The 24,571-nt window shown below is 46.3% G+C and overlaps 1 protein-coding gene across 1 annotated transcript in view; it reads right to left on the bottom strand.

The window, feature by feature from the left end:
- SLC25A25 (solute carrier family 25 member 25) overlaps positions 1-24,571 on the bottom strand; it is a 46,115-nt gene that overhangs the window by 2,390 nt on the left and 19,154 nt on the right. Inside the window, exons 2-7 of the mRNA XM_060200799.1 lie at positions 3,420-3,546; positions 3,237-3,324; positions 2,607-2,642; positions 2,303-2,414; positions 423-643; positions 266-301 (exon numbers count right to left, since the gene is read on the bottom strand). Coding sequence (XP_060056782.1) covers positions 266-301; positions 423-643; positions 2,303-2,414; positions 2,607-2,642; positions 3,237-3,324; positions 3,420-3,546 — 620 coding nt within the window. The remainder of the gene's footprint in view (positions 1-265; positions 302-422; positions 644-2,302; positions 2,415-2,606; positions 2,643-3,236; positions 3,325-3,419; positions 3,547-24,571) is intronic.

Raw genomic sequence — 24,571 nt, 5'->3', positions numbered from 1 at the left:
CCAGCAGGGCATGATGGGTGGTGCCTGGCCCCTATTCAGACAGACGCTCCAGCCCAGTGATGTGGCCTTGTGCAGGTGGATTTTGCAACCTTGTCCCTGACATCAGTCTGGCTTGTTAGCTTATCTCTGCCCTGTGGACGTGGAGTCAGGTGCTTGGTCAAGGTAATGACCAGGCTCCAGGTAAGGACTCACCAACACAGTCCATTCCCTGCCCCTACACCTCACTCCTGCAAGGTGTGCCTGAAGAAACAGGTTCTGGCCGCACCCAGTTCTGGCTGGCTTCACCGTGTACACTGTGGCCCTGTAAAACGAGAATGGGCTAAAAACGCCTCAGATAAAATTAGACCAGCTATGTGCAAAAGGTCAGCCAGGCTGGGATCTAGTGTCATCCTTGTCTGAGCAGAAATTTCAATCTAATTTACTGAATTAGAATGAATGGTTTCCAGATGATAGCGACCCACAGAAGGACCACCTTCCTACATACCTGCATGAGCACCTTGAGTCTGTCCAGGGGGGCGGTGCAGGTTCTGGATACGGCTCCTGCCCCGCCTCCAGCCACCAGGTGCCTCCACCACATCCCTGTCTGCCTCTCCTCCACTGTGAACTCATCAGGGACCGTCAGATTCTCACCCACATCAAAGATCTGTGGACAAGACCAACAAGGATGAACTAGGCAGGCTCCCAACAGGCAGCTAGGTCTAAGCAGCCCCAGGAGCCACCGGCTGGTAAGAATGACCTGCACCCTCCCTGCCTGTGGTTTTGGAGGGGCACAGGTATTGGCTCTGAGAACAGCACAGCCAGGGGGAAGCTGTTACACAGGCAGTGGGATCTTGTGTGGAGCTCCTGCAGGACCTGCTTGCCCACAAAACCCAGGGTTACCTGGCTGTACCCAGAGGACTAAGCCAGGGATAAAAACGCTCTGAAACATGATGTGTAACCAGAGCGCGCTGGCAGAGTACGTAAGGCCTCAGCAAATATGAGAAGGTCCCATGCCTGCGTCATCCCCTCTTCCTGGCTGCAGACAGTGCCAGCTCCACTATGACCCCAGGGTGTCAGGCCAGCCTGCACACACCTTGGAGCAAGGCACTTAATCTCACCCAGTGAGGATGCCCAGGGTCCCTTGGGGCTGAGATCTTGGCCTGAGCACTGTGGGGACAGACTGCTGCCCCCCTCTGGCAGTACCCACTGGTCTCCCTCTTGGAACTGAATGGGAGCTGCAAATTGAGGGGAGCTCAGTAGAGGGGATGCCTAGTGGAGGAAGGGGGTTTGGGTTGTATAGATCTGAACTTCTGACAGGGATGAGAGCAGTGTGTGTGTGCAGCCACAGAAAGGACAACAAAATGGGGCCATGGAGAACAACCCAACAGCTCTTCTAATCAGTCTCTAAATTAGTGATACCCCCCCCCCCCAAACACACAACACACACAGCCAGGAGATCATACTGGCCTTGGGAGAACAAGCAGGGCTGGGCAAGCATCTGAAGTGGCCCCTGAAGAAGAGGGAGGTGGCTCAGCAGACAAAGCACTAGACTCTTAAAAGGTCATGAGTTTGATTCTTGGCATCTCGTGCCAAAGCGATGTTATGGTGTTCTCTCTCTCTCTCTTGCCTCCTGGTGGCCATTTCCGTCCCCCTTTCTGTTTGACAGGATAGGGAAATTGAGAGGGGAGAGGGAGAGAGGAAGAGAGACACCTGAAGACCTGCTTCACCACTCAGGAGGCAACCTCCCTGCAGGTGGGATTGGAGGCTTGAACCCAGGCCCTTGTGCATGGTGATGTGTACTTAACAGGGCATACCACCGCCTGCCCCCACCCTTCTCTCGTCTTCTCAGTAATAAGTAAACTAATCTTAAAAAAATAGTAAAGGGGGAGTCAGGCTTTTAGTGCAGGCAGTAGTGCAGCGGGTTAAGTGCAGGTGGCACGAAGCACAAGGACTGGTGTCCCTGTTTGAGCCCCCGGCTCCCCACTTGCAGGGGAGTTGCTTCACAGGCAGTGAAGCAGGTCTGCAGGTGTCTATCTTTTTCTCCCCGTCTTCCCCTCCTCTCTCCATTTCTCTCTGTCCTATCTAACAATGACATCAACAACAATGATAACAACAATAAACAAGGGCAGCAAAAGGGAAAATAAATAAAAACATTTAAAAAAGTGCGTGTGGGGGTAGTATCTTTAAAAGGCGTGTGGAGGGGACTGGAGAGTGGACAGTCTTGCCGCTGCAAGGGCAGCTGGAAACCTCTGCCTTCCCCAATGCCAGGGATGGGACTGGTGCTGGGCAAGGGATGTTCCCGGGTGGGGTGGGGGCGACCCACCGTGGAATGCTTCCAGTACAGGATAATCTCGGGGATGTTTTCCACAGGGTGCAGAAGGTGGTAGTCTCTCCACTCATTCCAGTCGATGGTCATTGTGCCGTTCTTATCCATGCTGCAAGACAAACATATGGGGGTTCATATGTTAACAGGCTAAAACCCTCGGCCGCACCTCTTCGCCATGGCCACCAAGAGCACCACAACCCGCTATGCGTGAGAAAGGAATGTGATGGCCCCCAAGGCCCCCACTGGTTAGGCACAACATGGAGGGGAGGAAGGCAGCTACCGGGGTGGCACAGATACTTACTAGGTGACAGGGCCCCAGAAGTGGCCCGTTCGTATTCTGACAGACAGACAAACGATGCAGAGGAGAGAGGAGAAACACAAATAAGTGTTCCAAATGAATGTTAGTGAGGCCAGCACACACAGTACACACAGCACAGCATGGACCCCAGGACTAGCCCCGGGCTTTGGACAAGCTGAGCTGGAAGAGGAAGTGGCTCTGAGGGCCATTATGAATGTGCAGTTTCGACACAGCAGCCACTCTGTGCCCCCCACTCCCAGAAACACTGCACCTCTAGTGGATGTAGAGAGAGAAGCTACTCATCTTAGGGAAAGGCCCACCTCAGACAGCGTGCTGTCCACTGTGCCTGAGCCCCATGCCCAGGTTTGCCTTTCACCTACTCACCTACTCAAGTCCCCCCATGCCCACCTTTCCCCCAGTGACCTCTCCTCTTCAGGGATCACTGGGGAATGGCTCACTTCCAGGGCCTTTGTGATTTTTTCAATGAGTGCTGACCTGGAACCCAGGGTGGGGGTGGTGTTTATTCACCTTTCAAACCACAAGCAGCCAAAGTTCAGAGAAGCGAGGTCAGTACGGTAAGTGGCACCAGCCTCCCTTTGATCGCATACTGATTAAGGTTGGCTCAGCACCTACCTCTTGAGAATCTTTTCTGCCTGCTGCTCCGAGATCTTGACTCCCAGGTCCCGCAGGGACTGCATGATCTCCTGGGCATCAATCCGACCTGCAGCGGGACAGGTGGTGAGCTGGAAGGCTGACCCACCAGTCCCACAGGCCCTGGCCCCAGACACACCCCCAGCCTCGGGAGACTGTGCTCACCATCATTCTTTTTGTCTAAGCTCTTGAAGACCAGCCTCAGCTTCTTTTCATGATCCTGGAGATAATGGACAAACTCTTCAAAGTCCAGCTGCCCATCCAGGTCCTTATCGCCAGCTTGCACTATTTTCTAGAAAACAAAAGTAAGGCATTGTCCTTTAGTACACACACTGGCTTTTTCTTGTCCCTGGTGGTCCCCTGACCCACAATACTTCCCTTCACCTCACCCCACAGTCACCAAAGTGATGAACCACATGCCAGAGCCTCCGCTTGGATCCCAGGTGCCAGAACCCAGCAACAGCCCACCTCCGTGGGACCAGGGATGGGGCTTAGTGGCAGAGACCTCAGGTGTTTGAGGTTCAGGGTTCAATCCTAAGGTTCAGGGTTAAATCCCCCCCCCAAAAAAAACCCTTTCATCTCACTGCCCTCACAAGTCCGCAGAGAAGCCCTTTGAACAGCACAAGATGGGGTGCACTACACCATCCTAAGTGTCCTGAAGGCTCAGCTGCTGGGTTCTCTGGTAGTGCTGTCACTGGCGCCAGGCTTTGCCCCACATGCTCCCGCCCAAACGTAGGGATGGCTCTGGGGCCTGAGACTCCATCAGAGGCTCTGGACTTGCCCTTCTTATCTCGTGGAGTGGCAGTAGCCCAAGGACAAGTGAGTTGCCAGGGTGAAGGTATGAGACGCAGGGGCCCTGCCAATCCCTGCTTGGCAGAAATATTGCCAGAAGGAATAGCAGAGGCTGGAGAAGGGGCAAGAGCCAACGGGAACTATTCTTGGGCAAATGCTTGATGGCAGTGCCAGTCTCGGTCTTAGGGGATCTTGATGACATGATCACACAGGCTCTCTCAAGCAGGTACTGAAGGCAGAGCAGCTCTACTTGCAAATAGTTCAATGGCCTAAGAATGTTTTCCAGTGGCTGTGAAGCTCCCAAACTCTGCAGTCTAGGGTGCTGATGAAGTGGAGTTCTTAGCAGAACAGTTCTGCTGAGTGCTTTACCTCTAGTGACCCACTGAATCCTCTCAACTAGTTCCAAGGAGGGTCACTTCCCATTTTACAGAGAAGGAGTCTGAGAGGTTAAGCAGCTTTTTTGAGCAACACAGCTTGGGAAGTAGTGGGTAGGATTCAAACCCAACCTGCTAGACTTCAGAACTGCCTCCCAAGACATCTGGCCACCACCCAAATGGTTAATCTCAAGGTGGGGGACACGTGCATGAGTCACTCCAACCCAGCAACACCCCAAAACTTGGACTGAGACTCTCCTGAGAAAAGCATTACCCAATTCTCATTCTTTCAGTCATCATCTCAAAACCAGTATGGGTTTCAAAGTCTTTTGAGTCAGTGGGATTGAAATCAGATCTCTCTCTTTACTGTCTGGTGGCTCCAGGCTCACTACTAAGCTGCTGAGGGAGCTAGGAGTCACCAGATACAATGAAAGACCATCACATGGCGGGTGTGAGACAGGCTCCTGTACATATTTTACCTGCTGTTCAGATCAACATTAATTTCCTACAGACAGAGGAGCTCTCAGCCAAAAATGGTACAAAGTATGTACAGGTTTATCATTCCAGACTTAGGACAGGAATGGCAATGGAAGCCACGTGCCATCTAGGGAAGAGGCAAGCACTAGTTAGGCACGAGCTCTCTGGTATCCAGGTTGCTGTCACCAACACCATCCGTGGGGAGGAGTACTGCCCTGGGGCAGAACACCAGGGCCTGCTCATGGCAGCAGATGCCAAAATAGTCTCGGAGCTCTTGCTTCTAGTTCAGAACAACTGGCCTTCCTTTGTTCTTCTTAGGATACACTGCAACATCCTGCACGCTGACTGACTACTGCACAGCACTGTGAGTGCAAGGGGGTGGAGGGGGGATGACATACAAGGGATCTAACAGACAGAGGGCCCCTTAAGAAGGCAAGTGAATCCCAGACTCTAGCTGTTTCTTGGTCTCTAAAGCAACAATTTCTGCTGCCTCCCACAGCAAAGTACTGCCAGCACTCCTGGGCAGTGACAGTTCTGCCCATTTCTCTCACTGACTTAGAGCAACTGCTGTAGGCAGCTGGAAAGTCCCTCCACTCCAAGCCCTGTGCTTCTCCAGAAGCCTCCCTCCATCCCAAGAGAATTCCCTTCCATCCTTCCCACCAATTTCAGACTTCCTCGGAAGTCATATGAAAGCCAGTCTTAACAGTGATGTAAACTTTTCCCGGAATATGACCACATGACCAATAGGAAGGGAAAAAAAAAAACCCACATTGCAGACATTCTTTCCCCGGGTGGCCGGCGGGGACATGCCACGCATGCGCAGCGCCACCGCTCAGCCCGGCTCCAGCGGCCACAGACCTGCTTCCACTGGCGGTAGGTGGAGAACTCCTGCGAAGGGATGAACACACTGAGTTTGAAGATGGATTTCAGCTCGGCGGGGAGACCCTTAGACTCGAAGTACTGGAACTCGGTCTGGGCCTCGCCAAGCGGCACATACAGGCACAGGCAGAGCATGCTGACCGAGCTGGTGCTGCCGCTGCCGCTGCCGGCGCTGCGCTGGGAATGCTGGAGGCAGCAACTCACTCAACTCACGCGGAGCAGGATATACCGGGGCGGCTGGCATTGGCTGCGGCGGCCCAGCCCTTTTATTAATTGGAAAAAAGGCCGCCCACTCTGAGGCCTGCTGACAGCCAATGGGCACAGACCCCGCCAGGAGGCAGCAGATTGCTCAAGCGAGAGGTGTAAAGATCAGGCCTGACGTCACCGTCACCCGCTCTGGGGAGGGAGGTAATGGGGGTTGTGGGAGAAGACAGGCAGGAAGGGCTCTGTTGCCCAGCTCTGGTACTCTGCTCAAACAAACCTTCACCCTCTGGTCACTAGCGCCCCCCACCCACCCCAACAAACAGCCATCAGCCTGTTTTTCTACAAAGTCCCCAAATGCGTCATACGAGATAGGATGGCTTTCTCCCCCTGGTAAATCATTCCCAGCAGAAAAGTACAACGGAGCAGGGAGGGAATCAATACTTGCTGAAGCCGGCAAAGTTGAGCCGGGAGGGTGTGAGATGGAGGGGGTGGCTGAGAGCCAGGTCTCCAGCAGCTGGAAAGTGGTCCTCTTGTGAGCTTGCTGGTCTCTGGGAGAGCTGCCTCTCAGCTGCCTGGCCCTGCACAGCATGCCTGGGTTAGGTGGTTTGGCCAGGCACAGGACGGGTGGCGCCAGAGAACTTTTCCAGCTACTCTGCAATTCGAGTCCTTTTGAACCAACCCTTTAATTTTCCTGCGGGCTTCACCTGGCCAAATCCTACAAATGCTGAGGAGCTGACATGAAGGGGACAATCAGGACGCTCTATTCTGAGGTGGGCTGAAGGAAGCCTCAGAAGTTTCAATCGAATCAGGGGGTGGCGCAGCAAGTTAAGCGCATGTGGCCCAAAGCGCAAGGACCTGCTTAAGAATCCCGGTTCCAGCCCCGGCTCCCCACCTGAGAGTCGCTTCACAAGTGGTGAAGCAGGTCTGCAGGTGTCTGTCTTTCTTTCCCCCTCTCCACTTCTCTCTCCTATCCAACAATAATGACATCAATAACCACAACAATGTTAAACAACAAGGGCAACAAAAGGGAAAATAAATATAAAAAAATTTTAAAAAAGTTTCACTCTGGGGTCAGCCAGGGAGGGCCTTATGCAAGACCCACAGAAGGGTATTCAGAACATCAGAATCACTGAGAACACTTCAGACTTTCTGTCCTAGAACTACGCTGCTTGACACAGATGTTTCAAATGTTAAATTAAATTGAAATAAATTCAGGAGACCTGGGAGAGGGCATAATTGGCAGAAGGCAGGACTCTCATGCCTGAGGCTCGTGGTCCGGAATGGTGCCCTGGCTACTCTCTCAATGTGAAACTCTATATAGTAAGAAAGAGCCTTTTGGGAGTTGGGTTCAGTGCATGTGGTGGGTTAAGTGCATGTGGTGCAAAGCACAAGGACCAGCGTAAGGATACTGGTTCGAGCCCTCGGCTCCTGCAGGGGAGTCACTTCACAAGGGGTGAAGCAGGTCTGCAGGTGTCTATTTTTCTCTCCCCCTTCTCCATTTCTCTGTCCTATCCAACAACGATGACAATAATAACTACACCAATAAAAAATAAGGGCAACAAAAGGGAATAAATAAATATTAAAAAGAAATAGCCTTTTAAAAAAATTCAGTTCACAGTCCAGAAGGTGGCACAGTGGATAAAGCTTTGGACTCTCAAGCATAAAGTTCTGAGTTTGATGCTCAGTATCACATGTGCCATACTGATGCTCTGGTTCTGCTCCCCAACCACACATACGTAAATAAATCGTGGGGGCAGGGAAGATTCAGTTCCAGAGTCACGTGGTCACTTAGATGATATTATCTCAGTGAACATTTTCCTGGTTGTGGAAAGTTCCATTGGGCAACACTACTCTGGAGATCCCTATTGGGTGAGCATGAGGAAGAAAAAAAAAACAAGGTCCTGAGAAGTCAAATGTGATTATTAAATAAAGGTGATCTTCTCCAGAGCAGCCTGCAATCAATCTACTATGCTTTCTTATTTTTAATTTTTAGAAAGAGCCAGAGCCAGAGCCAGAGCGAGAGCAAGAGAGAGAGAGAGAAAGAGATATAGGAATATCATAAAACTTCCTTCAAACCTGGTGGGGGTTGAATTTTGAACCTGGGTTGAGCACTTGTCAAAACAGTAAACTGAAATGACTTATTCTCCTGGCTTTGGCCTGCAATCTTACCTCATTCCCTCCCAGCTGAAAGTGTCAAGGGTAAGGATTCCTGATGTGGGGGAAGAGGCTACGTCACAAAAGCAAAAAAGGAATAGGCCTCGCCCCGTGTCCCTTCTACATTACACCACTTCCTAATACAGAATAAACCTCGCCACCAGGATGAGTAAAAATGCCTATCATTTGGAGACCCACAAAAATAAAAGAACTTTCTTAATTTGCAAAAAGCTTTTTGTTAGGAACTTTGAAAAGGGATTTTAAAATAAGATGCTGATGCTTAAATCCAATGTTATGATATAGATCTTAATACTGTATATGGCACTGCAGTCCTGAAAGATGGCTGGGGAGACAGAATAAAGGTCATGCAGAAAGGCTTTCCTGCCCGAGGCTCCAAGGTCCCAGGCTCAATCCTCAGCACCATCATAAGCTAGAGCTGAGCAGTGCTCTGGTAATTAAATAAAAATAAATACAACTAAATGTATACAGAAGGTGAGTGTGGAAAACTGGCTCTGAGCCACCCTAGAGTGGGTTGGAGGAAGTATGAGGAGGCACCTCAGGATTATCCAGGCTTTGATTCCTGCTCAGCCTCCAGTCTCCACCCAAATCTATGACACTCAGCTGTCATCTAAGCTGCTTGATGCAGACTGTTCTGCTATGCATTTTTATCTCTACCATAGTGGTCCCTGAAGGAAGGTGTACCCCCTTACCTGAAATGAGCCCTTGCCTTGATCATAGACAACAATGAATATATACTGCTTCTGAATGCTGGCGCTGGGCTGGGCAGATCCAAGAGAGACCTCTCAGACCCCAAGATAAGATATAATCCTGGCCATTCTTGATGAAAACCTCAAATGTGCTTTTCTGAGAGTCTGCAGAGTCACAAGGATACTTTATCCAACACAGCAAGATATTATTTTCAACTTTAAAGGTGGTTCAAATGTATAAGAGGCCAAGTGTAAAACATCTAAAAATGTTAAATGTTCCTTTGTTAAATTACTCATGCTTGCTTCTGAAACTAAAATGAGCTTTAAGTCTGTTAGAGTATCTCATTTTGATGACTGTAGTCATTTTGATACAAATAATGACAAATAATTTGACTGAATTAATCAGTTGTCCAATTGGAGATGCTCATTTCCTAAGAAACTATATTTTGAAGTGATATCAGCAAACAACTGTATCATTGAGTTATTTTGCCTTTTTGTACCATCAAGTTTTATACTATAATCACAAAACAATTCTGAGAAGAGAGTTGAAAACAATCCCAAATGAAAGTGAAACCTATATTCTATATTTTAAAGACAAATTATCAAAGCAGTTATCAAGTAAGAACAACTCCTATCTATGAAAAATAGACTGGAATTTTCTGATTTATAACAAAATTTATGATTTGACAGACATTGTATCATGGGGTCAAGAAATGTTATCTATGAGTACACTATTTTACAAGATTATGGATAAGTTTACATTTAAAATCACTGTATTTAATTTATTATTATTATTTTGTATTTACTAGAGGACTGCTCAGCTCTGGCTTATGGTGGTGCAGGGGACTGAACCTGGGTCTTTGTAGCCTCAGGCATGAGAATCTCTTTGTATAATCACTATGCTGTCTACCCCTGCCCGAATCACCTTATTTATTAACAAGAGGGAGACCATAGCATCACTCTCACTTGTGGTGCCAGAGATCAAATTTTGGACTTCATGCTTGCAAGGCCTGCATTCTTACACCACTGTACCAGCTTCCCAGCCTTGAAGTTAAGGGTAATTTAAAAGGCATATTTAAAAAAAAAATGTTGGGGCCTCTCTGTGTAATTATACACACACACACACACACACACACGGAGTTTTTCTTTAAAGATATGTTGTTTTATTTATTTATTTAAAAATAATTAAAATTTTTAAAATTATATTTATTTATTGGATAGAGACAGCTAGATATCAAGAGGATGACCGAGAGGGAGAGAGAAAGAGAGACACTTGCAGCACTACTTCACCACTTCCTGCTGGTGGGGACTGGGGGCTTGAACCTGGGTCCTTGCGCATTGTAATACATGTGCTTAACCAGGTGTGTCACTTCCCGGCCCCTAAAACAATTTATTCATTTATTTATTTCCTTTTGTTGCCCTTGTTTTTTCATTGTTGTAGTTATTGTTGTTGTTACTGATGTCATCATTGTTGGATAGGACAGAGAGAAATGGAGAGAGAAGACAGAGGGGGAGAGAAAGACAGACATCTGCAGACCTGCTTCACTGCCTGTGAAGTGACTCCCCTACATGTGGGAAGCTGGGGGCTTGAACCGGGATCCTTACACCTGTCCTTGCGCTTTGCGCCACCTGTGCTTAACCTGCTGTGCTATTGCCCGACTCCCATGTTGTTTTATTGAGAGGGAAAGAGAATGAAACAGAGCATCACTCTGCCACATATTGGGGCTCAACCTTAGGACCTCATGCTTGCAAGTGCAACACCTTATCCACTGTATCACCCCAAGGGCCACTCTGTCTTACAGATAAGAGGGTGATAGACACGGAGAGGACACAGCAGGAGACACACCACAGCACTGCTCCACTGCCTGTCAACTGTCCCTTTTACACAGTGCTACCATGTGGTGGTGGTGGCCAGAGACTTGAACCAAAGCCCTTGCTCCTGGTAAAATATACTCACTACAAAGTGAATAATTAAAAAAAAAATTTATTTATTTCCTTTTGTTGCCCTTGTTGTTTTATTGTAGTTATTATTATTGTCATTGCTCTCATTGTTGTTGGACAGGACAGAGAGAAATGGAGAGAGAAGGGGAAAACAGAGGGGGAGAGAAAGATAGACACCTGCAGACCTGCTTCACCGCCTATGAGGCGACTCCCCTGCAGGTGGGGGCTCAAACCAGGATCCTTACACTGGTCCTTGCGCTTTGCGTCAACCTGTGCTTAACCCACTGCGCTACCGCCTGATCCTCCCTTTTTTTTTTTACTTTGTAAGTAAGATTAAGTTCAATAGAAGATCCTCACTGGACAATTTTCAAATGGCATTTGCTTATTTAAATCACCCTTCCTACTCAACATCACAATCAATTTTCACACAGACACTGGGAATTCATCCTAAGTATGCACCTGCAGGGGCCTCCTCCTGTCTCTAAGATGAGCACAAGGGTCTAGGGAGGTCTTCCAGTGCTTTACAACATCCATTTAAGACAGCACTCAGCCCGACAATGCCCAAAAATTATTTTAGAATTCAGTTTCCAAAAAAGATGCTCAAGATTTTTAAAAATCCACTGAGATTTTAGGAAGCAATACCTCACAATGGAAGGTGGTGAATGTGTAGGAAAGAGGAAGCCTCTTTTAGGTTCAGACTAGGCCTTCACTAAAACCAGAACCCCAAACTGTGTCTGTGTTACAGCTTCTGCACACGTGAAAGAAATGCAAAGGAGGAAGAAGACAAAAGCATGGCTCCCCCTCTATTCCTGATGCCTTGCAACAGTTCGTGGCTCTTCAAGTTCTGGATCCCTCCCTGTTTTCAGCTCTGCTCTCTACTTATTTTAATGCTGTAACCCAGATCTTGTTTTTCTCCTGATGTCCTTTCCCGTAACAGCTAGTGTACAGACACAACAAAAGCAACCCTAGATCCCTTAGAATTCACTTATTAGCTTTCATTTATTTAATCTGAAAAGAGGTACTTCCTCCACCAGCATCTTACCCCTCAGGCTGCTAATGCTTCCACCAGCTTCTCTGGTTCCACTACCCTGCTTTGAGCCAAAAAACAGGTGCTTCCTGTCAGTGCTGAGTGTGTGAGTAAGAGGGCAGGTGGAGTGCCTTTGGGAGCGCCGCATTCAGTCATGAATTATTCCCCCCTCCTCTGCAATGACTCAGATCAAGCCAGAAAAACTAATATGGGAGGGAGCCCGCCAGCATCCGGTGGCTCAAGCCCCACCCACCTGGAAGGCTCCTGAGCCTCATTCGCTGCAGCGTCATTTGATGATTGAGTTGCCATGACAGCCTACTGCAGCTGGTTTCTAGTGAAATCAGCCTACACTTGGCAATTAGTCACACAATGAGCAGAATTCTCAGAGCCTCTGAGAAGACAGCCCCGCAGGATTTGAAAGCCTGGATGCTGCAGAGGGGACCTCCCACTTGAGAGTGCTGGCTTTCTGCTCCCACTGTAGAGTAACTGTTAAGCAGTGAGGATGGGAAAACCTGAACAGGTTCCAAGAATAAAAGCATGGAAGAACCTGACTTGGTAGCAGACATATTTAAAACAGGGAAAGTGAGAACAAAAGAAAGCCGAGCTGCTGGGAGAGTGGTCAGCGGACTAAAGCACATTTCTCTAGGACCTTTCCCTAAGATTCTGGAGGCTCCGTCTGAGAGATGGTCAGACCTCATGGCAGAGATCACAAACCTTGAGCTCCTTCTGAAAAGACTTGCCTCAGATTAACAAGTCCTGCACTTAACCAGCTGAGATATTTCCAGGTCTCACTTTTCTTTTTCCTCTTTTACTGTCCATGTAACCAGATGGTTTTCTTTCTTTTTTGCCTCCAGGGTTATTGTTGGGGCTCAGTGCCTGCACCATGAATCTAGTACTCTTGGAGGCTATTTTTCCTCTTTTGTTGCAGGTATTATTATTGTCATTGTTGTTGGATAGGGCAGAGAAATTGAGAGAGGAGGGAAAGATAGAGAGGGGGAAAGATAGACACCTGCAGACCTGCTTCACCACCTGTGAAGCAACCCCCTGCAGGTAGGGAGCCGGGGGGCTCAAACCGGGATCCTTGTGCCATTCCTTGCGCTTTGCACCATGTGTGCTTAACCTGCTGCGCTACTGCCCGGACCCCTAACCAGATAGTTTTAACTACTTCCTTTTTAAAATCAGAGCATTATTCCGCTCTGCTTTATGATAGGGCTGGAGACTCAACCTGGGACCTCAGCTTCAAGTCAAACTGGCTGATCTATATTATATACCCCTCAGGGCACCCCAAAACCCAGATCCACTGTTTTCCTTTTGGGGAACAGAGTCAGGCTCAGCTTCCATTGCTCCTGGTTCTGCAGGTCAGGAATAAACTGCTTAGGAGAGAAAGTCATATGACTAGAACATTCCTGAGGACAAGGGAGGTAAGAGGTCTCTGTAAGTGCCTGGGAAATAAAGTGGCCTATTATTAAAGTCAAGAGCAGGTGAATTTAAAAGGGAGCCAACCCCTTAATCCCTTAGTTAAAAAAGCAAGCAAAAGGCAATGCCACCACAATTTCTAGCCTCATGTGGAACAACCAAAGGCAGAAAATACCACCTTCTCAAAGCACATTGAAGGCTCATGCCACATCTCACACACTCAATGCTTAAACTCAAAACACAGAAAAAGTTATTCTGCCAGACCCCTCCCACTTAGCAAATCACACTTCTTTAAAGGTAATAACTTAATTCAACCAATGTGTCTGCAATGAGGAATGGGTGAGGGGAGCAAATGCCAAACCTTCTCCAGCTGATCTTATTCTAAAAACAGAGAAAAGGATTCAAAATAACCAAAATTCAGGGAGTGAATGAGGTCACTTCTAATGTAGGCAAGAGAGACCTCAGCCAAGCAGCATTGTCCTTTCTAACCCTGAGAACTCCATTAGTCTCATTAAAAACTCCTTTCTCGAGGGAAAGCAGGCAAAGTTCCAGATAGAAGAGGGGTGAAATCACCCACCCTCAACAACACAACTCTGGGCAGGTTACATAATCTTTCTGCACCTCAGTTTCCCCATCTATGAAATGGGATAACCACCACTTACCTTGGTTCTAGAGAGGCTCACAGGAGATAACTCACATGTGGAACACACGACGGACAGAATGACTGGCACTCAGCACATCAATCAGCAGACCCAGGAGAGAACCATTCTCTGCAACACCCCCCCAACCTCTCTTATGAACACCCCACCCCCCACTATTTTCTTCCCTGATCTAAAGGCAAAAACCCAGGAGGCAGGAGGTCTGACCTTCAGGATGCAGGATGGCTAACAGTCTCCCTGCTCTCCCCACTTGGGGATCAACTTTGAAGGTTCCATCTACCACCTTAGCTCTGGGACACCTCACCTTGTTCAGATACACTAACACTTTAACTGTGTCTCCTGCCTTTAAATGGTTTCTGGGGCCGAACTGAAAAATTCTAAGGCCAGTCTACCATATTCAACCTCTCTTCCTCCAAATGGCCATGTAAAAACGGTTCTAATGGAGTCCCTAAAGCTGTTAAAGTGGCCACAGAAAGAACCTAAACTGAAAAGCTGGGCTTCCTCATTGTCTGACACCTCCTTGGGTCCCAATGCCAAATGAGTCAACTGATGTCCTCTCTTCCTCCTCCCCACTCCGGTTCTTGCCAGGAAAACGATCCTAGACCAGTCCCCTACCTATGAGATCTTCTTGAGGCTGCCATTACCTTAGGAAACTGCTCTGCGGGTCCGACCACCAGCAGAATGGTGGGTCTCTTTTCCGTGGCCTCAGCCCTTCCGTCCTGTTTCCCCAAAAAACTTGACATCTGGTCTCCCTGAGCAGGTGCTGAGGTGGCTCTGACTTCATTATCTCGCCCCCTTCTGTCGCCTTGGCATCTAGCCCTAGGGAAAAAGCTAGACAGAAAATGCCACAGCATCTCCAACATCGTGGCTCCCAACGTCGCCAGGCGGTGGTGACTGCTCACTTTTGAGGAGGGATGTGACCGCAATGCCAAGAGCAGGTGGGAGGACTAGGCTGGGGAGTTGTAAGTCTGGAAGCTGGGCATGCAGGGACTGTTGCCTGCTTGCTTTTTTCCCCCAAATGTGCAGGCACTGCTGTCGTGCCTAGCCTGAGAAGTAGCTCCCTCTGAGAGCCCAGCCAGCCAGCAGGCTGACGACGATAGCACAGAGAGCAGTCGCAGCTTCTTCAACCACTCAATGCTGCAGGTGAATGATGATCAAATGTTGGGGTTTTTTTTGGGGGGGGAGGGGGGGAAAAGCAAAAGGCAAGAGCCAAACAGACCTCTCCCGGAGGCAGAAGCAACTTGGAGCTCCCAAATGTTCAGCTACCCTCGCTCAACTAAAACACATCTCCCAGTCGGGACCCAGCATCCAGGCTGCGTCCTCACTGCAGCAGGGCGCGGCCAATCACCTCTGCCGACACTACCCGGTTCATTATCCCAAGCCGCCGCAGCCTCCAATCACCAGCGGCCGACTCCCCGCAAGCGGCCACAGCTCTGCAGGGAGGCACCGGCCCGCAGCAACCTCCACACCAGCTTCCAATTACACAAAATGCCCTCGTACTGCCCTCACTGCCTCCTCTCCCACCTGGCTGTTTCCAGATGACACTCACTTCAAGTGTGACAGGCTCCAGAGTCCCAGGCGACACTTCCTAGAACACCTAGCAACACTTTTCCTAGTCTCTTTATACCATTCTTTACAGTCTTCGGTAACATAAAGCTCACACTGCATCACGGTGACTTCTCCCTTGCTTCCCTCTCCTCTACTCCCTGAACTGCCTGGGGACAGGCATCAAGCCACAGGTATTTGCACCTCTCAAGCTACCCACAACCAGGCACAGATGAAGTCAGGCAGACTGAACTGAGTAGACAATCAGGAATAAGAAGGGTAATGCTTTGGTTCTGGTTGTTCATTTAATATTCCTATCAAGTGAATGCAGTAACCAAATCCCACAATCCCTCACAAAACTGCCCATCTGGCACATGGTTTGTAACCATTGTTTTATTTTTATTCTTTAAATGGTGCACTGCTCAGCTCTGGCTTATGGTGGTGCTGGGGATTGAACCTGTAGTCCCTTCAGCTTCAGCACGAAAGTCTACTTGCACAGTCATTATGTTATCTCCCCAATCCCACGACCATCCTTTACCTTCTTCTTTTTTTTTTTTAATAGGTTTACTTTACTGATTTCAAATAAGGCACTGAGAGGAATAAAAAAGCCAGAGCACGGGATTCGGACGGTAGTGCCGCCGGTTCGCGCAAAGTGCAAGGACCGGCGTAAGGATCCCAGTTCGAGTCCCCGGCTTCCCACCTGCAAAGGAGTCGCTTCACAGGCGGTGAAACAGATCTGCAGGTATCTGTCTTTCCCTCCCCCCTCTGTCTCCCTTCCTCTCTTCATTTCTCTCTGTCCTCTCCAACAATGATGACATCAATAACAACAACAAACAACAATAAAAAAACAATGTACTTAGTACGAAGCACAAGGACCTGTGCAAGGATCTGGGTTTGAGCCTCCTATCTCCACCTGCAGTGCGGACACTTCACAAACAGCAAAGCATCTGCACATATCTGTCCTATCCAATAAAATGGAAAAAATGGCCACCAGAAGCAGTGGTGGATTTGTAGTGCCAGCACCAAGCCCCAGCGACGCAAACCCTGGAGGCAAAAGAAAATGATCTTGTTGATTTTGTTTTAGGCACTAAAAGTCTATTGAAATGGAGAGATGATATTTTGGGTTCCCATCTACAAGCATTAAGAAAAGCCCTTAGTTATTGGCTTTTCTCTTTGTGGTCAGCAGGCTTTACCACTTCAAGCTGATTACCCAGCAGTCTCTTCATGTTGAGTAGAAAGGCAGCTAGAGGGGCTGGGAGGTGGTGTACTCCGTTGAGCCAATGTGCAAGGACCTGGGTTCAAGGCCCCAGTCTCTACCTGCAGGGGGAAAGCTTCACAAGTGATAAAGTTGAGCTGCAAGTGTCTCTCTGTCTCTCTATCTCTCCCCTTCCCTCTCAATTTCTCTGTCTTCTCTATTCAATAATAAATAAATGAATAAAATATCTATAAAGAAAAAAGGGACCAGGCAGTAGTGCAGCAGGTTAAGCGCACATAGGACCAGAGTAAGCATCCCAGTTAGAACCCCTGGCTCTCCACCTGCAGGGAGGTTGCTTCACAAGCGGTGAAGCAGGTCTGCAGGTGTCTTTCTCTCCCCTCTCTGGACTTCTCTGTTCTATCAGAGAGTAATAACAATAATAACAATAAACAACAAAGGTAACAAAATCGAAGAGAAAAAAAACAGCTTCCAGGAGCAGTGCATTTGGAGTGCAGGCACAGAGCCCCAGTGATAACCTTGGAGGATGGGGAGGAGGAGGAGGAGGAGGAGGGGGAAGAAGAAGAATGCAGCTAGAGTTTGCAGGACAGAGTTGGGGAGGGGAAAGGGGAAGTGCACACAGTGTCAGTCCTGAAGATGTGTGATGGCCCTCTAGAATCACAGAGCATGTGTGAGGAAATGACCACAGGTGGGAAAAAACCATCTAAAGGGACCACAGTACTAACAGTTCTTGCTCCTACCAGTCATGGTGAAAAATACAATACAGGGCAGTTGTTTTTTTTTAAATATTTATTTATTTTTCCTTTTGTTGCCCTTGTTTTTTATTGTTGTAGTTATTATTGTTGATGATGTCATCATTGTTGGATAGGACAGAGAGAAAAGGGGAAGACAGAGAGGGAGAGAGAAAGACAGACGCAGACCTGCTTCACCACTTGTGAAGTGACTCCCCTGCAGGTGGGGAGCCGGGGGCTTGAACCGGGATCCTTACACCAGTCCTTGTGCTTTAGCGCCACGTGCACTTAACCCGCTGCGCTACCCCCCAACTCCCACAGGACTGTTCTAAAACCGTGGTTGTGTCTCAATAGCGTGTGTGTGTGTGTGTGTGTGTGTGTGTGTGTGTGTGTGTGAAAAAGCCCCAGTTCAACGCTATTCTTGTCTAGTTGACAAAACTTTAAGAGGCTGGAAGGAGGTAAAAATATGTCTGTTTCCTTTAAGTTAACTGCACCACAGAATAAAGCTCAAGAGTATTTACAGGAATGCAAAAATATCCAGCACCCAAAAGGATGAAAATCCAACAGAAAAATAACATGGGTGCACAGAAGTAGAAAAGGACTCAGAATCAGGGAAGAATTCACTCAAGAGGCAGTGCAGTTGTAGTGCGCCAGACATGCATACCTGAGGCCCCTCAAAAGCTGTAGACTCAACCCCTATCACCACCATATGCCAGAGCTGAGTGCCGAGTAGTGCCCTGGTCTCTCTTTCTCATGAAAGTAAATAAATAAAACTTTTTTTTTTTTATTAAAGAAATCACTCAATCAAAATTGACCTAGAAATGACATTGATAGAATTACAGCACAAGAATATAAAAGTCATAATTGTATCCCATATGCTCAAGAAACTAACAAACTCCAAGTCTAAGAAATACTACAATAAACTACACGGAGACAAACCACAATTAAATTTCTGAAAACCAGCAAGAGAGAGAGGAAAATGCTTAACTTCTGAAGAGGAAATTCTCAGCAACAGCTTGAGAAAAAAAGACTCCCTACACACAGAGGAACAAAGATAAGTATGACAGGCACTTCCTGTTAGAAACTCAGCCCAGAATTCTAAAAGCCAGAACAATACCTTTCAGAAGGAAAGCAAAATATTTTTCTGACATGTAAAACTGAAAGAATGTATCACCAGCAGATTTATATTACAAGAAATTCTATATGAGGTAGAAGGAAAATGATACCAGATGAAAGTCTGGATCCACACAAAGGAATGGAAATCACCACAGATACTGTAGCCAAACAGAAGTCATTTTTTCTTTTCTTTTCTTTTAACATTTTATTTATTTGAATGAGGATACTTACTGTGTGGATAAACAGAGAATACATTCTTAAAACATTTTATTTAGTTTATTTTAATGAGAGAGATACAGAGATACAGGATGAAATAACAGGTTATGCAAAAAGGCTTTCATGGCTGAGGCTCCGAGGTCCCAGGTTCAATTCCCAGCACCACCATAAGCCAGAGCTGTGCACTGCTCTGGTATCTCTCTCTCTCCCCCTCTGTATCTCTCTCATTAAAATAAATAAAGGCAGGGAGCCAGGCGGTGGCACAGTGGGTTAAGTATACATGGCGCAAAGCACACGGACCAGCATCAGGATCCCAGCTCGAGCTTCCAGCCCCCCACCTGCAGGGGGTTCGCTTCATAGGTGGTGAAGCAGGTCTTCAGGTGTCTCTTTGTCTCTCCCCCTCTCTGTCTTCCCCTCCTCTCTCCATTTCTCTCTGTCCTATTCAACAACAACAACAACAATAACAATAGCAATGATAAAAAAACAAGGGCAACAAAAGGGAAAAAATAAAAAAATATATATAATAAATAGACTTCTTTAAAAAAGTCACAATATATCATGGATTTATAACACATGTCCAAGTAAAAATGTATGAGAATCACAGCACAAAGGCCAAGTGGAGAGATGTGGAGCCATACTGCTTGAAGATTCCTCCCCAGCGCCACCCCTTTCTAACAGAGCACTGTTCAGTTCTGGTGCCAGACTGAACCTGGGACCTCTCAATCTCAGATATGAAAGTTTGGCACACAATTATGCTATCTACCTGTTTAAGATTTTTTAAAATTTCTTTTTAAAAAGATTTTATTTATTAATTAACAGAATATTTAGAAAGGAAGAAAGAGAAAACTAGAAGAACATTTCTCTGGCACACGGGATGTCAGGGACTTAACTCGGGACCTCATGCTTTCAAGTTTAGTGTCCTATTCACTGCACCACCTTCCAGGTCTTTGAGATTCTTAAGCCATATGTGAGGGGGCAGGATACTAACTGTTGTGTGATTTAAGATGTATACCATAATTCCTAAAGCAGCTATTAAGAAGGGTGAGAGTTAAAGCTTATAAGCCAGCAAAAGACTCACAGGGGCCAGAAGATATTCACCCCCTAGGGTATGTGTCCTAGACCACAAAGAAGCCGAGAACTAGGCTAGTGAAATAGCTCATTTGCATACTGTGCTGCTTTGCCATGCATGTGACCCGGGTTTGAGCCCAGTCCCCACTGCACTGAAGGAAACTTTGGCATTATTGTCTCTCATTCTCTGTCTCTCTGCTTCTCTGTTTCTATCTTAAAAAAAAAAGGAGGGGTTGTGTGGTGGTGTACCTGGTTGAGTGCACATGTTACAGTGTGCAAGGACCCGGGTCCGAGACCCCCAGACCCCACCTGTAGGGGGAAAGCTTTGGTGAAGCAGTGCTTGAGGTATCTCTGTCTCTCTCCCTCTCTATCACCCCCTTCCCTCTCAACTTCTGGCTGTCTCTATACAACAAATAAAGATAATAAAAAAGAAAAGAAAAGGAAAAAAAAACACAAAGTCCCCCACACTTATGAACATCTAATTTTTGACAAGGGGTCCCAAACAAATAAATGAAGAAAGAAGAGTCTCTTCAACAAATGGTGTTGGGGAAAATTGGCTTGAAATGTGCAGAAGAATGAAACTGAACCACTACACTTCACCACACACAAAAGTAAGCTCCAGTGGGTCAAGGACTTGGTTGTTAGACCAGAAACTATCAAATAATTAGAAGAAAATATTAGGACCCTTTTCCATCTAAATTTTATAGGCATCTTCAATGATACAAATCCAATTGCATGGAAGACAAAAACAAAAATAAATCAGCGGGACTATATCAAATTGAAAAACTTCTGTACAGCAAAAGAAACCACCATCCAAACAAAGAGACTCCTCACAGAATGAGAGATTTTTACATGCCATCCGTCAGACAAAAGGCTAATAACCAAAATATATGAAGAGCTCACCAAACTCAGTAACAAAACAAACAAACAAAAAAAACATCCAAAAGTACAAAGAAGAGATCCAAAAGGCCAACAGAAATCAAAATGAAATAAGTCAGAAACGGAAGGATGAATACGGGATGATCTCACTCTCAGGCATAAATTCAAAAACAAGATCAGAGAAGAAAACACAAGTAGAACCTGGACTGGAGTTGGTGTACTGCACCAAAGGAAAAGACTGGGGGGGGGAGCACAGGTCCTGGAACAGGGTGACAGACGACCTAGTGGGGGTTGTATTATGTGGAAAACTGAGAAATGTTACACATGTACAAACTATTGTATTTACTGTTGACTGTAAAACATTAATCCCTCAGTAAAGAAAAAAAAATTAAACACACACACACAAATCACAAAAGGCCAACAGACATATGAAAAGAAGCTCCAAGTCACTGATTGTCAGAGAAAGGCAACAATGAGATATCACTGTGAGAATGTCATACATCAGAAAGGATAGTAACAACAAATGCTGGAGAGATTGTGGGGACAAAGGGACCTTCCTGCACTGCTGGTGGGAACGTAAATTGGTCCAATCCCTGTGGAAAGCAGTCTGGAGAACTCTCAGAAGGCTAGAAATGGACCTCCCCTATAATAGTTTTGTAATAGCCAAAACCTGGAAGCAACCTAAATGTTCAACAATAGATGAGTGGCTGAGAAAGTTGTGGTATATACATACATAATGGAATACTACTTGACCATTAAAAATGATGAATTCATCTTCTTCATCTCATCTTGCATACAGCTTAAAGGAATCATGTTAAGTGAGATAAGTCAGAAAGAGAAAGATGAATATGGGATGATCTCACTCATAGACAGAAGTTAAAAAATAAGAACAGAAAAGAGAAACACAATATAAAACTTGGATTGGGTTTGGTGTATTGCACCACAGTATGCGGGGGGTGTGGGGGGTGGCAGCAGTAGCTTTCAGGTCCTGGTACATGATGGAGGAGGACCCAGACTGGGGGTAAGGTGTTTTGCAGAAAACTGAGAAAGTTTACATATGTAACAATAACTATTTACTGTAAACCATTAATACCCCAATTAAAAGAAAAGAAGAAAATAAAGAAAAAGAAAAATTTAGGCTGGAGAGATAATATAATAGTTATGCAAAAGACTTGCATACCTGAGGCTCTGAGGTCTCCGGTTCAATCCCCCAACCACCATAAGCCAGATCAGAGCAGTGCTCTGGTAAACAAACAGAAACCACTAATGATATCTCATTTGCTATATCCCTGGAGAATAACCGTAGTAGTCTGTAGTTCAATAAGGAATTCCCCCCTTAAAAAAAAAATAGTACCAAGACCAAGAGGAATTAAATTAGAAACCAATGACAGGAAGATATCTGGAAAATACCTAAATGCCTGGAAGCCAAGAAACAATTCTAATTAGTCCATATTTCAAAGAAATCAAAAGAAGAATTAGAAGCTATTTTTGAATGGTGTGAAACAATATATCAAATTGTGAGATGCAGCCAAAGAGGTACTTAGGAGGGAGTGCCTGGGGCTGAGGAGACAGCATAATGGTTATATGCAAAAGACTTTCACGTCTGAGACACTGAGGTCTCAGGTTCAGTCACCATAAGCCAGAGCTGAATAGTGCTCTGGTTTCTCTTTCACTAATATAAACAAAGAAATCTTTAAAAAAAAAAAAAAAAAGGAATGTTTGTATTAGAAAAGTAAGATCAGGCTGAGATAGCTCACTCGATAGAGTACAAGCCTTGCTATGCATGGGACCCTGCATCGAGCCCTAGACATGGAAGCAACACAGAAGGCACCACTGTGAAAGGTCCACAGACTGGTGACATCTCTTCCCTCTCTAAGTAAGTGAAAAGAGTTGGGCCAGGGAGGCTGCTCAGAGGTGATAATGCTTGTGTATAAGATCTGAAATCAGTGACCTCCATGACCTCAGCTGTCACTTTAAGAAATCAGTCTGGGAAGTGGCTCAGTGGCTACAGTGCTTTACCATGCAGTCAGGTACTGGGCTTGATCCTCAGCACCGCAGTACAGAGGGAACTCCAAGATAAAGAATGGAGAAGCTTCCAGTGGAGGGGATGGGATATGGCACTCTGGTGGTGGGCGTTGTGTGAATTGTGCCAGATTATACTGGATGGAAAGCCAGGGAGATTTGACTTGAAAATGAGAACTATCAGAGCCAACGAGGTGATAAGGAGGGCATATACTCATATTCAATATTTAATTTTCCATACACTGAATCAGTTAAGCATGCAAATGATGGAACAAAAATGTTTAGATATACAACATACTACAAATTATCTCCCCTGCAGCTACTAATGTTATGATGAAATTTTTTTTAGGTATCGCCTTTAAAATATGCAAGAGGGATATACAGTGTTTTAAAAAAAATTTAGCCCTTATTAATTAAAAAAACTAATTATTCCCCACCTGCAGGGGGAAAGCTTCACAAGTGGTAAAGCAGAGCTGCAGGTGTCTCTCTGTTTCTCTCCCTCTCTACCTCCCTCTCCCCTCTCAATTTCTCTGTCTCTATCCAAAAATAAATAAAAGATTTTTAAAAATAATTATTAATTATATATAAAGAACCCGAGTATCATTCTAGCACATGTGACATTGAAGATGTTTCTTTTTAAATTTTATTTATTTATTTTCCCTTGTGTTGCCCTTGTCTTTTTATTGTTGTTGTAGTTATTATTGTTGTTATTGATGTCATTGTTGTTGGATAGGACAGAGAGAAATGGAGAGAGGAGGGGAAGACAGAGAGGGGAAAGAAAGACACCTGCAGACCTGCTTTACTGCCTGTGAAGACTCCCCTGCAGGTGGGGAGCCGGGGGCTCGAACCGGGATCCTTACGCCAGTCCCTGTGCTCTGGGCCACGTGCGCTTAACCCGCTGCGCTACCGCCTGACTCCTGAAGATAAAATTTAAGACCTTATGCTTAGGAGTCCAACACTTTATCCATTATGCTGCCTCCTGGTCAGTTGCTGTTTTTCCATCTTTCAGAATACTTCAGGATCAAGAGAGTTTGAAGGATCTCTTTAATGTTGAAATGTAGTAGCAATTTGTTATTTCAAAGGTATAACTGTAGCAGGTGACTATCACTGAAATGAATCAACTGTCAAATTTGAAAGGGTTTTCTCACTTTCGCTCTTAAGAGATAATGAGGTAGAGAGGAGCGATACCACAGCACTGCTCCACTGTCCTTGGAGCCATCCATTCCCCCACCCCCACCAGTGCTTTCCACAGTACTGTCAACTGACATGGGGTTCAAGCCCAGGCCCTTGTACATGGAAGGTGAGTGCTCTACCAGGTGAGCTATGTCCCTGCCTTTCAACCATCGAATTTTAATGCTTAGATCCCATGTGCCATCTACCCTACAGCAGCCAGGTTTCCAGATATAAGGCAGGACTATTAAACACTCTCCTGCCAGGCACTTAGTCCACAACTAGACAGGGCAAAGGAGTTTGGCACTTACCTCTTTGGCAGAAATGAACCTAGGCATGGGAGATGACAAATCTGAACTGCTGAAAAAGAGGAAATCCCCACTAACCCCCCCCCCCCATAGGAAATAAAACCAGAAAATCTAGCTTTGTCAAAACTGCTGCGAAGAAAATCCTTTTGACTCTTTGACTAGAGATATGCACCAGAGAGAGAAGTCTCTCAGATAACTTGTTTACTCTTGGTTCAAAGCCAGTCCTCACTTCAGTCCCAAGCTCAAAGTGAATACCTCTTAACAGACGCCATATCTTCTTTAGAACAATGTAGGAGTGTGCAAAATGAATCTGGTTTAAGTGTAGGGTTTTTTTTTGAAATATAGCAGGTAAACTGCAGAAGCAAGAGACCACACAGAAGTGCAGCATTATATTCTTTTTTCTCTGCCCTTATAAGAAC

This window comes from Erinaceus europaeus, chromosome 10, assembly GCF_950295315.1.
Source record: "Erinaceus europaeus chromosome 10, mEriEur2.1, whole genome shotgun sequence".
In the NCBI taxonomy this organism is placed as follows: domain Eukaryota; kingdom Metazoa; phylum Chordata; class Mammalia; order Eulipotyphla; family Erinaceidae; genus Erinaceus; species Erinaceus europaeus.
Note: the sequence above shows the minus strand (reverse complement) of the source record. Positions and strands in the feature narration are given on the sequence as shown.